At 36.9% G+C, this 16,916-nt stretch overlaps 1 protein-coding gene across 4 annotated transcripts in view; it reads right to left on the bottom strand.

Moving 5' to 3' along the window:
* The window catches only part of LOC125237949 (diacylglycerol kinase theta), a 63,017-nt gene that overhangs the window by 23,675 nt on the left and 22,426 nt on the right, over positions 1–16,916 (bottom strand). For all 4 annotated transcript variants that reach the window (XM_048145212.1, XM_048145222.1, XM_048145196.1 and 1 more), the window contains exons 2-3: positions 1,618–1,697; positions 66–168 (exon numbers count right to left, since the gene is read on the bottom strand). In XM_048145212.1, the coding sequence (XP_048001169.1) occupies positions 66–168; positions 1,618–1,697 (183 nt within the window). The remainder of the gene's footprint in view (positions 1–65; positions 169–1,617; positions 1,698–16,916) is intronic.

A 16,916-nucleotide genomic window follows, 5' to 3' on the forward strand; every position in this document is an offset into this window, starting at 1 on the left:
GCGTTTCGTGCAGTCGCATGCGAACAGTTTAGTACTAACTCATACAATACAAAGCGTATACTTACTCATACAATGTAAAGCCGGCAGTTCATCGAGCCGCTTCCGGCAGACCGTGCAGAACTTCCGCTTGTGGTGGGCCGGCTCTGACCAACAGTGGGCCACTGGGTTCTGAAACAAACAGCATACGTTAAACTTTAGCTAAACAATCTAATTGAAAACTGAAAATGATCCTATTGCTGTTCCCAAGGCGCTTATTCTTCTAAAAATCGCTGTTCTCTCCATAAATAATTCGATTTGAAAGTTAAAAAAACATGTTTCACTTTACTATGACCAATCCTGCCTTAGGAGGGTTATACAGAGTGGGGCCTGTAACAAAGGCGAAGAATTGAACTCTAGGCTATTCTCCTTATACTGATCAACATTTGTTCGGCGACTTTTAAAAATAACTTGTATTTTGATTTTTATCACCCTTGAATGTTTTTTCTAAGAGGTAATGTATTGCGAATTCTGTTAAGTCTAAAGTGTGACAGACAACGTTAATGACAACAATAATGGCGTACATTGAAGCTAATATTTATTTTGTATGAAAAATTAAAAATTTAAAGACTTCATAATTTTTAAAAGTCACTGAACAAATGTTGATCAGTATAAGGAGAATAGCCTACAGTTCAATTCTTCGCCTTTGTTACAGGCCCCACTCTGTATACGTACAGCTGTAGTGCGAAAAGGATTTCCTTCGTATTTCTCCGTAAACGTTCGTATTTGTCATGGTAGTTCAATCAATGTCAGTACATCTTGTACTGAGACTGACAGAAATAGCATCACACGTTCGTACGTTTCCGTAACAATACGAAGGCGATTCTTTTCGCATTAAAAAGTGAATATAAACTGAAACTTTATAAACTGAAAGTTTATATTCACTGTAATTATTATTTAAATATTTATACTCGTCAATTAAAAAACATACGGTATTATAAATATAAACTGCCCATATTCATTATCCTTACTAGAATACAAATAACTATACGCAAGTAATTATTAAAATTATCAAATAAACAAAGAACATGGGTGTCACATTTCTTGGCAAACGCTACGCTCGTAGCAAGCTAGCAATAACATACATTGCTACGGCGTAGCACTTTGTAGCAATGTATGTTATTTAACTATTTTCGAGAGGTCCGTAGATATGTTGCACTTTGACGTTACTTGATCTGCATTTCGTTCCCTTTGGACTATATGCGAAAGACCATCATAGTGTTTCTTTGTCACACTAATATGTAATTAGCGATAAAAACTATAAAGAGATAAACTACGGAGTTTCAATAATCGGCAACTTTCTACGCGCCCGGAGCATATCTCAACGGTAGGTTGGAGCTTCCTAATACACTATTCATAACATAATAATTCATAATTATGTTTTATATTATAACGTGTAAATCGGCTTTACCAATAAATAACTTATGACTTATAATTCATTTATATTATTATTTTTGTTTTTATTATTATTGTTTGGAGATCAAGAGTGAACACTTATGCCCACTTTTAGTGGTATACCATCACATTATCAACAACGATATCGAACTAAGTAGATGTTTTTGCAGTTTGGATAAAACTTACTTTGATAAGGCTCGGCGCTACCCCGCAGCATGGCGTCACCACTTGCCCCACGCAACGCTCGTGCACTATAAAGTTGCACACTGTAACAAAAAACAGAAAACATTAATACATACATCACACACTACAATAGTTATTTGTTATACATGGGGGCAAAGTTGTATTTTAACGCCGAGTGTGGAATTGAAAAACGAGCAAGTGAAAGGATTCTATAGTTGAACCACGAGCGTAGCGAGTGGTTCGAGAATAGAATCCTGAACTTGCGAGTTTTTTAACACACGAGAAGTAAAATACATTTGCACCCGAGTGTAACACAAAACTTTTCCCCTCACTATAGCGAGGAAACTACAACGCAAAAAAATGCGTTTATCACTGCTTCCAGTAGTTCCACAGGTGGTAAATCGTCTTTATTACTAGATTCACACACTTTTATCAATTTTAAAGCAGTTAATTTGACTTTATTCAAGGTTAAATTACTTTACCCACTAGTGGATAAAATGCGTTTTTACCCGCTGGTATTAAAGGACAAAACACGTGTTTCCGAGCTAGTGAAGGGAAAATATATTAATATGTAACTAATATTTTTTTTCATTATTACACTGTTGAGTTTCACATGTATCCACTGAACACGCGTGCCATATATAACCAGTGGACACTCTAATTAATCATGCAAACATTATAAATCTTGGAAAAAAATGGATCAGTTCCATTTGTTCCCCAGTCGAAATTGACCCGCTGTACCTTTGGTATTGATTAGGACCGAGAAAGAACCGTAAAGACTCTTTTCCACCCAATGCGAGGATGCGTAGCGAGAGCTATCTTGATGATGAATGAAATGATTGTATTGATTTAGAACACTCACATCCCTCACCCACACATTCTCGCACGTATCTGGTCAAAACGTAGCTTAAGGATAAGGACATTTAATCAGCTAAGTTGCACCGGCGATGCTTTCTGACACGACGTCTTTTAGCTTTGTGGGCAAACTCAAAAGATTTTGAGAGATTTTTAGTTAACTGTTTTTTTAATTCAATGTTTTTCTCAACATCAGAATTGGCCCTACAGTAGATATAATTTGTTCAGACCCAAATGCACAAACGCTTACGATAATATCGTTATCAATTCAATTCAATTCAATAATTTTTTTTGTTATCGTAGCTAAGCTTTTTTTTTAGTATGAATAGGTAGACGTTTGACCACTATCACACCTGATGGTAAGTGATGATGCGGTCTACGGTGGAGCACGCTCACCTATGAGATACCTATTTACTCTTGCTTTAAAGAGACCAGAAACACAGGCAGGGCATTCCACTCCTTGGTTAAGTAGCTATCTTCATCGCTCTCCCGTATTGGCGCGACATAGCACTGCGTTTCGATCGGCGTCTACCTTAGCATCAACGCGTGTCATTTCGGTTAGGCCGGCAGAAACTTTCCGAACACATAAGAATAGATATTTTTAAATTAAAGGAAAAATGGAAAAATTTACACCTCCGGTAGGACTCGAACCTGCGACCTTTGGCCTTGCCGGGGCCATCGCGCTTCCAACTGCGCCACGGAGGCCTGCTGGATGTGTGCGAATTTATCCATGCCTTCCCTCGTTTCTCAACCGCCTTAGGGTGGCGTTATAGCAAACATCTACCCGTAAGAATAGATCTTAACAGGCATAAGAATAAGTTCTGTGACAAAAGTATTAACTAATCCGTAGTTAACATTTGCACCAGCGTGCATGTTATATGTATATGTTCATAAAAAGAAGTAGGTCCTTACTATGTTTAACAATCGCAGTCATATTCGGCCGTTTGAATGTTGCGTCACAATTTATATATATCAAAATACACTCGTGTAACGCGATTGAAATCAGATTTAGCATTTCCGTGAACTTGATCGATTCTATCCGGTAATGTTTGTGGAAAAATTAGATTCAATAACTCATTGATCGTGTGCTGTGGTACAAAATGATTCTATAATGTTTAGGTATGTCCGGGTATGAGTTTCATTTCTGATCAGGAATGTATAATTCTCAAATGGGATGTATGAGTGACCCTATACAATCTGGGTGAAGTGGTTACATAGGCCTTGTATTTAAAATGTTTTACTATTACTTATGTAGCAGATCGGGCCGCGGGTGATGAAAAATATATACACGAAAGTACTATAAAGTACTGGGGGAAATTGTAACAGCCATTTTTTCCATTATTACACTATTGAGTTCAACATGAATCCACTGAACATGCGTGCCATGTATAACCAGTGGACACTCTATTTAATAATGCAAACATTGTACCTAAAACATGAAAAAATGGATCAGCTGCAATTGTCCCCCAATCGAAATTGTACCCGCTGTACCTTATACAGTTTATTTACAACACACAGACGTTAGGCACATCACACTATATTATTTTTATTATTATTTTAAAAATTAAAACAACTACTTTACAACGAAAGCTAAACAATTGTATCAATACAAAGCGCTGCGTAGCAGTTTAAAGCTCGAGAAAATTTTCACTTTTTAAAACAAAAGACGCGCTATAAACGCGGCGACGCCCATTGCACATCACACGGCCAGTGCGCGAGTTGCACACGAACCTCAATAGTGCTCAGTCCAAGGAGGCTGACACTGAGCCCGTCGCTTACAACTTTATTGATTTTGACCATTCACGCTCGCGCTTACGTTTTTCAAGTTAGCCGCTTTTTTCTTCTGTGTTACAGGGCCTCGCTACGTGCACGACTAGTACTTTCCTCATTTTGTGAGATTTTTTTTTTTAATAATTATAAATGGACTTACTCTTGACCACAGACTAGCCAAAGGCAAAGACGTGGCCTACGATGGAGTGAGCTCGCCCAGAAGATGCCTGTTCACTTTTGATTTGTAAGTTGCCGGGTTATATGAGCTCGGAAATATAGCCGCCGGCAAGGAATTCCACTCCTTGGCAGTGCGCATAAGAAAAGAAGAAGCAAATATCTTCCATATAGAATTGTATGATTTCTAATTAGTTGCAGCGGCCGCCGCCGATATTACTGTTGGACACTGTGGTTGGACATGTCGATAAGATGACGTGTATTTGTGATAATTAGCACCCCTACGTCACGCACGTTGCCAAATCACTCTGTTTACACCAAGACCTCCACAGTATCAAGTTAGCAAATGGAGGCCGTACCGGCCTAGCCGAATGACAATCGTTGGCGCTAGACGTCGATCGAAACGCAGTCTGTCTCTGTCGCGCCAATACGCAAGAGCGATAGAGATAGATAACTACGAGACATTATCGTGAGCGTTTGTACTTGGTTACGTACTCAGAGCCGCGTGCCCACTGCCCACGCAGAGTGGGCGTACCTTAACAATGTGTTTACTATGACGACGTCAACTTGCTCAACTCAACCTACTGGTTTTACTGTCGTATTACACTCGACGAGTATAAACATGTCGTACTTAAAAAGTTTGAGTGATATTTTATGAACCTTTCCATGATAATATTAATAGTAGGTATCGACTTGTATTTAATCATTACAATCTCATACTGGCTCTATAATATAGTGCACCAAACTAACTATCTCTGTTTTGCCCAATGGTTGACTGGTAGAGAATGCCTTAAGGCGTTAAGTCCGCCATTTGTACTTTTTATTGATAATTTGTGCAATAAAGTTTAAATAAATAAATAAATATGATCGATTCGAGTTTGAAGTTATTCAATTTGTTTTATAATATATATGATTCTGATCTGGAGGGTGATTTTTGAATCTCGCATACGCGCTTTTGTCACTAAAATACCGGTTTGATAACGGTGACTTGCTTATTACTTTCAGTGACAATTTTCTGAATTCAAACGCGTGAGACTCAAAAATCGGCCCGCTGATCTAAATCAAGAAATGCGTTTTTTAACTTTTGATTAGCAGAAACGTGTGAAATTCATGCAACTATAACACTTAAATAAAAATTTGGTACAATAAATATTATAAACTGGGCAATAAAAAAGAATAATAATAAAACTAAAAATCTAAGTCTAAAGAGGGCCCCTGAGGCATAGTGCCCAAGATGCTGGCAGCATTTCCTCGCTGAATCGCAATACTTATACGGAATGTCGCTGATACCGTGGAGGATGGGACGAGTGCTGGTGTGGGATGCAACCTGTGTGGACACACTGGCCCCGTCTCATCTTCACGGTACCACAAAGAAAGCGGGCGCGGCTGCAGAGGCTGCAGAGACGAATAAAAGACGTAAATACGGAGGTCTCGACGCCAATTACAACTTTGTTGCTTTTGGCGTCGAGACCCTCGACCCTCGGTCCGTGGGGTCCGGGCGCCCAGATTTTATACAGGGACTTGGCGAAGCGGCTGACTGAGACTACGGGGGACAAAAGAGCTGGCAGCTTCCTCGCTCAACGTATAAGTATTGCGATTCAGCGAGGAAATGCAACTATTAGTCTTAGAATATATTTAAAAGTGGAAAATGTCTGTCTTAGGTGAGACTTGAACTCACGGTCTCAAGATCAGCGCTCTACCAACTGAGCCACCAAGACTTCAACCAAGCCAGCGAAATTTTCCACCACTTAGGTCAATGGACACGTAGCGACATCTACCATAAGAGTAAGTACCTACCTATAAAAGTTCTTAAACGAGGAGCTAACCGTGCTAAATTAAAAGTTAAAAATGTAGCTTTGTTGTATATTACTATTTAAGTATGTTTATTTAAGTCTATTTATATTCTCTATGTGTGTATGTTTATTCAATTTGTGTGTTGGAAATTAGAATAATTATGATTTTTTATTTCGAAGCACCTACTCTTTTTGATTATGTTTTTTATTTCCGCTACCCACAGGTTGTCTGGTAGAGATCGCTCTTTAGCGATAAGACCGCCTGTTGTCTGCCTCTATTTATAATCATTTGTTTTGTCTCCACTGTATCTTTTGCTGAGGTGTGCCAATAAAGAGTATTCTATCTATCTACGAGTATCTATCTTTGTCATATATTTGATGTTATTACCATTGTTAGTGTTGCAAACTGAATTAAACTTGGAGTTTTCTAAAATAATTCATATACATATATATCATATATGTGTACAAATAACTGTTATGTAAACTATTGACTACGCCAATTCAAAATTGTAGGTTACCCAAAGTGGACCTCACTGAATCCTTTAAGAGTTTAGGGTGTAATCGGAAAGCAATAGGCAAAGCAATGACTTCTACTAGCATACCAAGGCAATTAATTATTGCAAATACCCAGCCCTTATTACAAAAAATCATGAAAAAACATCAAAGTATCATTCCATAGACAACGTGTTGTTCCCGGCTGAGAGACATCTCCCGCGATCGATAGCTGCGCGCGCAGCGCCGCCCGGTGTAACGGGCTACTTGAACCTTGCAGAATGCACGCTGGTTGCGCCTGCTTAAACTTGACGGCTCTGGACATAGACTAAAGGGTTCTTTATGGGGCAAGCGATGGTTCAACCGACAAAGAGATGATGTATAGTTTTTATAATGAGTTGGCGCGATTATTAGTGCTTGTAGTTGATAAATGTCTAACAACTCATTATTATTAGTAAGTGAAGAGACTAAGTAATAAATATTTTTAACTCGACGGCTTTATAAGAATGAACCATAAGTGTATGAATTAATTAATGATTGCAAAAGTTTCAAAATGTTAGCATTAAGTAAATTTAAAAAAAAAAACATGACGACAAATTTAGGAAAGAAAAAAATATCGCATATCATGAAAATAAAATATTCTCACTAAGTGTAGGAAATATGTTTCTCTATTTATGGAGGCAAACGAACAGTCGAATAACCTGATTACCTATAAGCAATTACCATCGCCCATGCAATACCACATGAGTTGAATTAAAACTCAGTCAAATTCAAACCATGTTAGCAGTTATAAAACCAGTAAAATATTGATAATGTTCAGTTTAAGCAGCTATTTTTGAATCACCAATCCAACTCCTTAAAAACAAATCATCACACCTAATAATCGGCATAGAGCGCAATAAATTTTCCCGCGCTTTTGATTCGGCGCCCATAAAACCAATATCTTGTCGATGGGTTATTTTTACGCACGCTTGTCAATAAAGACGAGGTTCTTTATCGAAGGGCACGGATCAAGGAGAAGCTATACTGGTTAGGTTGGTAGTACTGACGTGGTATACGTCACTGCGTGTTTAAATAACCTCGAGGCGGGGCCGCGAATAGACGCAGTAGCCCGCGCGGCGTCCGCCATTCATTTACAAATAAAATAAATATTAGCGTAAATAGATAATTAAATTCTCGGAAATGATCTATGTGGTATGTGATTAAATAAAATTTCGTTTTGCGGCTAGAGCTGGGCACTAAACAGCAAGAGATGTTGGTCAAATAATAGCTGGGACGCTATTGCACAACACCCTGCATTTTATGATTTATCTAGTTTTATAAAATGTATAATTTGTTATAGAAATATATTATAGGACGAGTGATAAAAAATAATTTACATCGCCCGATAGGGTGATTTGAATGCTCATTTCAATAAGTTTTGTCAATGATTTCAGGTATAATCACTATTTTTAACACACGAAAGCCGTAATCATTGTAGTTTATGGCTATTTTAGTGATTAATGTACTTAAAATTAAAAAAAATACAAAAATTAAAAAAAATATTAAAAATGTGATATTTTTTTTTAACATTATCCTATTTTGTTCTTTCTACACAATATATATCTAAAAGCAATAAATATCCATAAAAAGCCACATTTATGCAGTTTATAAAAATATATAGTTTGTTATATAAATATATTACGAAACGCGAGATAAAAAATAATGAAAATGAAAATTTTAATGTACGGGTCAGTTTGCATTATTCGATGAGGTGAGGTAAAGGTACTACCCGCTGTGCAGTAGAGTTCGTCTAGTAATACAGAAATATACTTATTCTAATAACGTTTACACATGTAGGTATATCACGACCCAGTACAGAAAATTGTAAAAGTCCTATGATATAGTTTATTTTGATTGTAAAATAAAATTGCATGTGACTTATAATGTAAAAGAAAAATTGTCTTAATCACGTTCTCCTCTCCTAAAGCAGTTCTGCATGCATAGGCTTGAAGATTTTTTAGTTTACTAGCAGAACTTAGTTACTTACTTCCTTTGGGCCCCCTTAAATCGGTTTTACCCATCCATAAAAGATAAAATAAAAATCGTCAAATTCTTCCTTTCAGTATCAATGATAGTTAGTTATTGCGCAATAGTGCCATAAAAAATAAACTACATTCGTATTAGCATTAAACATTAATGATTTTTGAACTAAGACTTTGCTTTTGTACAAAGGAGAACCTCAAAAAATGGTCTGACTAGACGAAAACATGTGTATCGGGGCTAGTACTCAAGGCTCTCAAAAAGTGTAGCTATTTTGAGTTATTCAAATAAAACAACATGAATAGTCTGAATTTAATTATGTATATATCACAACACCCACAGCATAAGCACATCAGCTCCGCTCCAACATTTAATTTAAAAAGTTTTTTTTTACGGTTGCACCTTACGCGGCACTGTTTTTTACACCTGCATTCGACAATTTCGAGGCATGTTTCTGCAGCAACAGGCAACGTTGCGGGCAAGTAGGCTCCCAAATCCCAATTGTTACAGACTTTCGTCCAGCCACAAGTAGCAAATAATGGCAAATTTTGAATTGGGTTTAGTTGATACCATACATGGACACCTTGATATACCTATAACCCTTACAAAAATGGTGTAAGGCAGCTTTTGTCGGTGAAATGCTGTTAATTTGGCGGTCTTTTTTGGTTAATAACTATTTTCGGCACTCGTTAACCAAAGTACAGGACGCAGATCTGGAATAATAAATATGTCAAGTAAGAATTATCCATAAATTATGCAAATCATATAGATATCTACTATTTCACAAGATGTATTAGGATCAGATGTATAATATATCTGACCTATCATATCAATCGATCATTTCATGTGATATCAATAGTTAAATTCAGACTATATAGGAGTATGTTGTTTAATTTGAAGTACTCTAAATAACTACACTTTTTGAGAGCTTTGAGTGCCTTTACCTCACCTCATCGAATCATACAAGCTGACCCGTACCGTACATCACGATCGCCCTGCCACGTCACTTTCATTATTTTTTATCTCGCGTTTCGTAATATATTTATATAACAAACTATATATTTTTATAAAATGCTTGTATAAATGTGACTTTTTATTGATATTTATTGCTTTTAGATATATATTGTGTAAAAAGAACAAAATAGGATAATGTTAAAAAAAATTATCACATTTTTAATATTTTTAAAATTTTTTGTATTTTTTTAAATTTTAAGTACATTAATCACTAAAATAGCCATAAACTACAATGATTACGGCTTTCGTGTGTTAAAAATAGTGATTATACCTGAAATCATTATTGAAATGAGCATTCAAATCACCCTATCGGGCGATGTTAATTATTTTTTATCACTCGTCCTATAATATATTTCTATAACAAATTATACATTTTCTAAAACTAGATAAATGTAGCTATTAAATAATATTTTTTATTTAAAAAAAACCATTACAGTTTTCATAAAGTGTGCAATAATATGTATAAAAAAAAATCTCGTTTTTAAATTTTCCCATTTTATTTTGTACTTTTGTTCTAAAATAAATTTTTTTTGTTCCAAAAATGAATTCTTCGTTCTTCATTTATCCGAAAATGATATATCGCATGCCCTATTTTGTATAGTTTTAGAGAAATATGGTTTCAAAGGAAGCGCGGAGGCGCCAGCCTTCCCCCCTCCTCCCTCCTAAATTAAGGGGGGCTCTCGATGCCTCCCGATCTTTATCTACTCAGGGCCACCCAATGAACAACTGTGCCAAGTCTCAGTGCTTAATCATAAAATGCAGGGTTCCCATACAAGACATAGCAATAGCGTCCCCAGTATAAAGTTTACAACGGATCTTATAACTCGTATGAAGTAGTTTCTTAGGACGTCCGCAACAGATCGAGAGTACCTACTCATTTTCGCATGAGTGTAATTGTAAGAAAAATCCACCGCACGCGCCGGTCTCAGTCAACTTAGACCACATAATTTATTTTGGTACAAGTACAGAAGGGTCACTCCTTTGATATTCACAAAATGCCGCCATTCTAAATTCTTACCTACATTAACAAACGGACCGCACGCGAGCAGCCGACATTGAATTCTATTGCGCCGCGCGAAGGTCGTCACCAATAAATGGGCCGCGGCCCCCGGCATGTACAGTCACCTGCAGAGAAAAGTAGATCCCCTTGCACACAAATTTGTATGGCAGGGGGTCTCCTTTTCTCTGCAGCTGACTGTACTTAGAGCGGCATGAGCGCGGCGATAGAATTGCGGAGTGAGCCGCCCTGCTTAAGTTTAACTTTCAATCTTAAGTCATTGTCCATTTAAACTTTTGAAAAAAAATATGAGATAAATTAGGACTAAAAATATGCATATTTGAACATAAAATAGGTACATAATTGCTTAATTCAGTTTGATCTAATTGAACTGTAGTAGGGAATATATTACGAGTAGATACCTAACTACAAACTCGTATGTATAAATATGTCCAACATTTCATCAAATCATTTAAAAAAAAGGTAACCGGTAAAAAGCGATTAAAAGGTTTTGATATGACCTGTGATCGCTTTGAAAATTGACGCACGTATTTACTTATGTTGCATTCACCAACAGGGTATGCTACCTTTAAAGTCGTATCAAAACCAGTTCTAACTCATAACCAATTATAAAATATGAATCAGGTGGAAAAGGCCCCAAGACAGCTTTATTTGCGTTAAAAAAAGACTTTTGGAACGCAATCCTGAAAAATTTGCTCCTTAGCTCGGATCAGAACGACGTGTACCAATATTTAATGACTAATTTGTTTGAAGATTACACATATCAAATTCATATCGTATCTAGAGCTTATGTTGACTTAGACATCTTAAGCTTGAATCGGACCGTTGATTGATATACTTCACACGATAGATCATGTCTGCCTTGTTTCATATTCTTTTTAAACCCCGACGTAAAACGACTGGGTGTTATAAGTTCGTGTCTGTCTGTCTATTTGTCTGTCAATCTGTATGTGTGTCTGTGGCATTGTAGCTCTCGAACGGTCTCAGGTGGTTGCCTTCGTGACCCGATGGCCGAGCGGTTTAGGTATCCGTCCGGTAAGCGGAGGACGCTGGTTCGAATCTAGCTCGGGACACTTGGAGGCCTTGGTCACTTTTTCTTTGTATATGACTGTTGAGTACTCGACATACGCACGGGAGGAGACGCGCGGGCGGCGGGCGATCGCGACGTCATCGCGGTAGGCCCGCGAGCGCGCGCGGCACACACACTCACCTTTACCTACCTCACCGGCAACGGACGAATACCGAATTAGTTTTATAACTGTTTGGCCGGGATTTTAAGCTGTAATTAAGGCGGAATAAACCAGCCTATTTTGATACAGTCCGCGTTATTATTTATAAGTCCCAGTAGGACCCTAACAATGACATTTATCTCATGTTTATACACGTTCTTTCGGCTGTAGATAATTCTGACAAGCAGTTAACTAGCAATAGTACTAAACGCTTTTCATGAAAATAACGAAACAAGAATAAACACTCATTAGTGCGTCTAAGATAGGTACTAGGTACTACATTTATTTCCGTGATAGCTGAGAATTTAACGCGATTTTCATATCAGGCAGCTAAACCAGACCATAGATTATAGAGTTTGATAACCGTTTTCATCTACAAAAGCGAAGCTGTTAATATGCCAAAGTAAACAGTGGGTCTGGAATAGCGGGGGCAATAGCCTAACTAGAATCCCGTCCGCCATTTTAAAATTCAAAATTCGAATAGTAATATGATCGGGCAAGAACCACTCGGTAGAAGCTTCATAAGCTTCAAATGTTGTCTTGGGGCCCATTTAGACGGTACGAGAACTCGCATTCGAGTTTTATTACATTGCGGTATTTGATGGCTGTCCAAAATTGTATGTAACCTCAACAGCCCGCAATGTAACTAAAATCGCATGCGAGTTCGCATGTCGTCTAAATCAGGCCTTCATGTTTCAATAGAGTGTCATAAACGTCACCTTTTAACAGAAAATTTGTTTGGCATCATATTTCAAAATTGACTTGTAACTTTTGAAAGCAGCGGTCAACATTATACATTTAAAATTGGTGATATTATTTGTGGATTTTTTTCCTCAACGGCTTTGCAGTGCAGCTTTGTGCATTGTCAAGAAAAATATATAAATAACTGATTTGAAATTTTGTATACAATCAATCAATCAAAATATTTATTCGTAATAAACTTAAAACTACTACACAATATGCAAAAAAACAGTATTACTAAAACTACAACCGTACAATGGAATGATATACATCTATCGATCATTAGACGATTGTCCTGTCCTGGCCGGTTTCGGCCTCGGCGACTTAGGCCTGATTTAGACGGTGTCCGAACTCGCATGCGATTTTAGTTACATTGCGGGCTGTTGAGGTTACATAAAATTTTGCACAGCCATCAAATAACGCAATGTAAGAAAACCCGTATGCGAGTTCTCGTAACGTCTAAATGGGCCCTTAGGGTTCGTACCGGTTATTAAGAGTGACAATCGTGAGCTCTCAGATGTGCGACCACACTCACGGCAGATCAGCATCCCTCCAACGAAATTGTAATCTTGACCCCAGGTGGTCGGGCCTTTAATTCGTCGCGTTTCGCATCGAGATCTACACGCCTCTGGTCTTTGAAAGCTTGCACTTTCTCTCTCGCTGTATTTATTTCTTTATTCATTTATTTATTACACAAGAACGGTCATAAATACCAATTACACTTGCTATTTTGACTATGCTAAAAAATACATTTAACAATTTAGTTACTACATATATCCAATTGCTTCCACTTCGGCCTATCTTGTTTGATTAGACAATTATATACATCGGAGACGGCACAGTCAGAAATTACGTTTTTCACTGAGAGATTATATCACAGTCACATCTTAAAAGCATTACGGCAATACAAAAACAACGCGCTACAAAACCACTTGTCGCGAAAGGCTACATAGCTCAGTAAAACAGACGGGTCATGTGATCATGTCACTAATAATTAAACAAACTTGAATGCCTGTTACCCTCGCGTGATGGTGCCCTGTGCCCTTAGTGCGCACAGTTACACACTGTGCATAAGTAATGGGGGGTCGGTGTCGGGCACGCAAGCTTCGACCAATCAACAGGTGCTTATGTTCCTATCATGCTACAAGCCTTTATGTATGTACTGCTCCGGGAATTACAAGTAACAAGAGAGTTATACAGGATCCCTAGGAGTGTTCAAGTTCGATTATATTTTTTAAGGTATGTGATGATGGACTGGTACGTACAGAAATACAGTCTGTAGTGAAATAAATGTGCCCTAGTAATGAGGTACAGTCAGTACCGTCGGTGTCAGCCACTCGTGGGCATGCAAGGTTCAACAGGTGCTGAATATTGCAATGTAACTGTTGTATAAGGGCAGTTTCAAAATTTGGGACCCCCCTCAATTAGCATAAGTTGTTAACAAAAATTAACTCACTGTCAGTTTTGTGACGGTATTTAAGCATGAAATTTCGTTTTGTGTTAATTACATAAACATTAAGCTATAATTTTCATACATTCAAATTGTGAAAAAAGTAATTTTTAGACAGATTTTATGCTTATTTGTCGTCACAAAACTGACAGCGAGTTAACTTTTGCTAACAACTTACGCTAATTGGGAGCTCCCAAATTCTGAAACTGCCCATATACCTAAGCCTTTATGTACCACTACTGCAATTGTAAACGACTAGACTTATACTTAATAAAATAAACAATAATGAGTTTGAGGTTTTAATAGAAGAAACCTAAAACCACTACTCATGTGCTTTTAGTGATCACACAGCTCAATAGAATTATACAGAGTGAGTTCGAAAGGATTTAGCTTTATGTGTCCTACATTGTTACTAGACTACGCTGTTTTTAATTTTTCTGACATCACATGGATACGATTGGTACTGACTATAACTACCTATTCACGTGGATATAGTAGTTTGACATACTTTACAAACTACGCCTTATGGTACTATTTATTTGCATTGTCTAGACTTCTTCTCTTCTTATTTAAGAGCTATGTAGCTCTTGTCGGTGGAGTATGCGCCATATTTCCCTATCCTCCGCTTTCCTCTTTAGTTCTTGATACGACATGGCACCGGCCTTCTCCTTGAGCTGGTCAACAAAACTCCTCCTGGGTCTTCCTCGCCCTCTTCTTCCGTTCACCTTTCCTTCTAGGATATTTTTAAAGAAGGTATCATGTAGTATCAAGTGACCAATCATTTTGCCTCTTCTGTTTTCTATTTCTTTAATTGTCTAGACACCTTCCTTAATTAAATATTTTATGTTCTAGACCACGCGACAACGTTACCTTTTAATAATGATAATGATGACGTAGACAAGATTCTAATTCTTTACACTCTGTAGCAAACGAAATGGTAATATTTCTGTCACACTTATAAGAAACAGTGGTACTTTGAGAGAGAAAACAATACTCTCTCTATAGACTTCGCACCTTAAATTCAGATTAAGGTAACTCCGCATAAATTTTGCGATAATTGCAATGAAAAAATGTTCTTGAAAATAATTATGTCGTTTATAAACAATATCTGGGCGACCGAGCTTCGCTCGGTTCTATTTTAATATATCACGTCTTTAGATAAAAAAAAACTCTTATAAATACAAAAACAAAAAAAAAGACAAAAAACAAAAACCTCATTTCTGGCCGGGATTCGAAACCCTGACACCTACGATCTATCTGCGTACATTAGACCGACCTCGTGCGACTGAGCTAAGCGGAATCGATGCGCGCGCGGCGAAATTAAGGACCATATTTTACGTTTACAAATGCGAAAGAAAAACTCATGAAAACTCGAAAATTCGCGTTTTCCGGGATCTAAGGCTACGCTAGATCGAGTTTTCACCCCCGAAAACCCCCACAAAACAAATTTCAGCGAAATCGTTAGAGCGGTTTCCGAGATCGTCGGTATATATAAATAAATAAATAAATAAATATACAAGAATTGCTCGTTTAATAGTATAAGATTCTTCGGTATATTCAAGTCGGTGCAACGTGCAACTTAAAGTGCAAAGTTATCTTATACCCATTTTGTTTATTCCATTGACATTCTATCAATTCAATAAAATAATACACAGTTATTATTATAAACAAGGTTAGTTAAATGTTTATAAAAATAAACTCCAACTCTAACGTTATAATTAATTCTTTAATTAGACTGTTTTCGTTTGAAATCCATGGATGGAAATATTGATTTTAATTAAATGTTTGTTTTCCTGTTTTAGTTATTTTTAATTATCACCAGATGGTTAAATTGTATCTACTAAAATAATAAAGGTTCTGCACTTTTAAAAAGAATATTCCCGACCAAGCCAGATAATTCCATACGCGGTATGCAAAAGTAAGGTGTAGTTTTATAATCAATGTCAACTTACATTAAAAGAGAATCCTCCCTCACTTTAAACATTAGGTAAATAAATGTCATATATAAAAAAAGTGACCAAGGCCTCCAAGTAAGGCCTCAATTTAAAGTTTATACTTAGTATAATAGTAGTGAGACTACTTAAAAATACAAATTAAAATAATTTGATTTGATCTAAGATCCTTCCTCACTTTGTTCTAAGTCAGTGCATCTTTAGCTTTCACAGACTCTAATAACTGAGAAACAGTCAACAGCAGAAATAGGCTACTTGCATCCTAGTCAAATCAGCTTCTTTTTAAGAACTGTCAAAACGAATTTGAACGACTTGTTAATATGGAATTTCTATGAAATCGAATTGAGTGACGTCACGGTCAACTCAGTTACTTTATATATTTCTACCTGACTTATTAAATAGAAATTGTATTTAAAAATAACTTCTGTCCATGTTTTTCTTATAATTACCTGATGCTATATTTCGTGCATGGTATAAAATATTTTTTCTTTACTACAGTCAAGTTCCCTATTTCTAAATAGACGAAGCATCTAAAATGAATAGACACATTTTCACTTTTTGCTAAGCCTATCCTAACCTAACCCAATATCATCCATTATAGTCCCAAATTTAATTAAACATCCGTAGTATTTTATTTCGTTATCTACGGCTAATTTGTAAGTACTAGCTGCGTAAACCAAAGCCGAAACGGGCAAGCCGGCATCTCAACCACCACATCATAAGAACCGAAACAGCGCAATCAAAAAGCACCTCCTAACGGTGTCAAATAAGGTTGCTGTGTGTGTAGATGTG

This window comes from Leguminivora glycinivorella, chromosome 2 (genome assembly GCF_023078275.1).
Source record: "Leguminivora glycinivorella isolate SPB_JAAS2020 chromosome 2, LegGlyc_1.1, whole genome shotgun sequence".
Classification (NCBI taxonomy): Eukaryota; Metazoa; Arthropoda; class Insecta; order Lepidoptera; family Tortricidae; genus Leguminivora; species Leguminivora glycinivorella.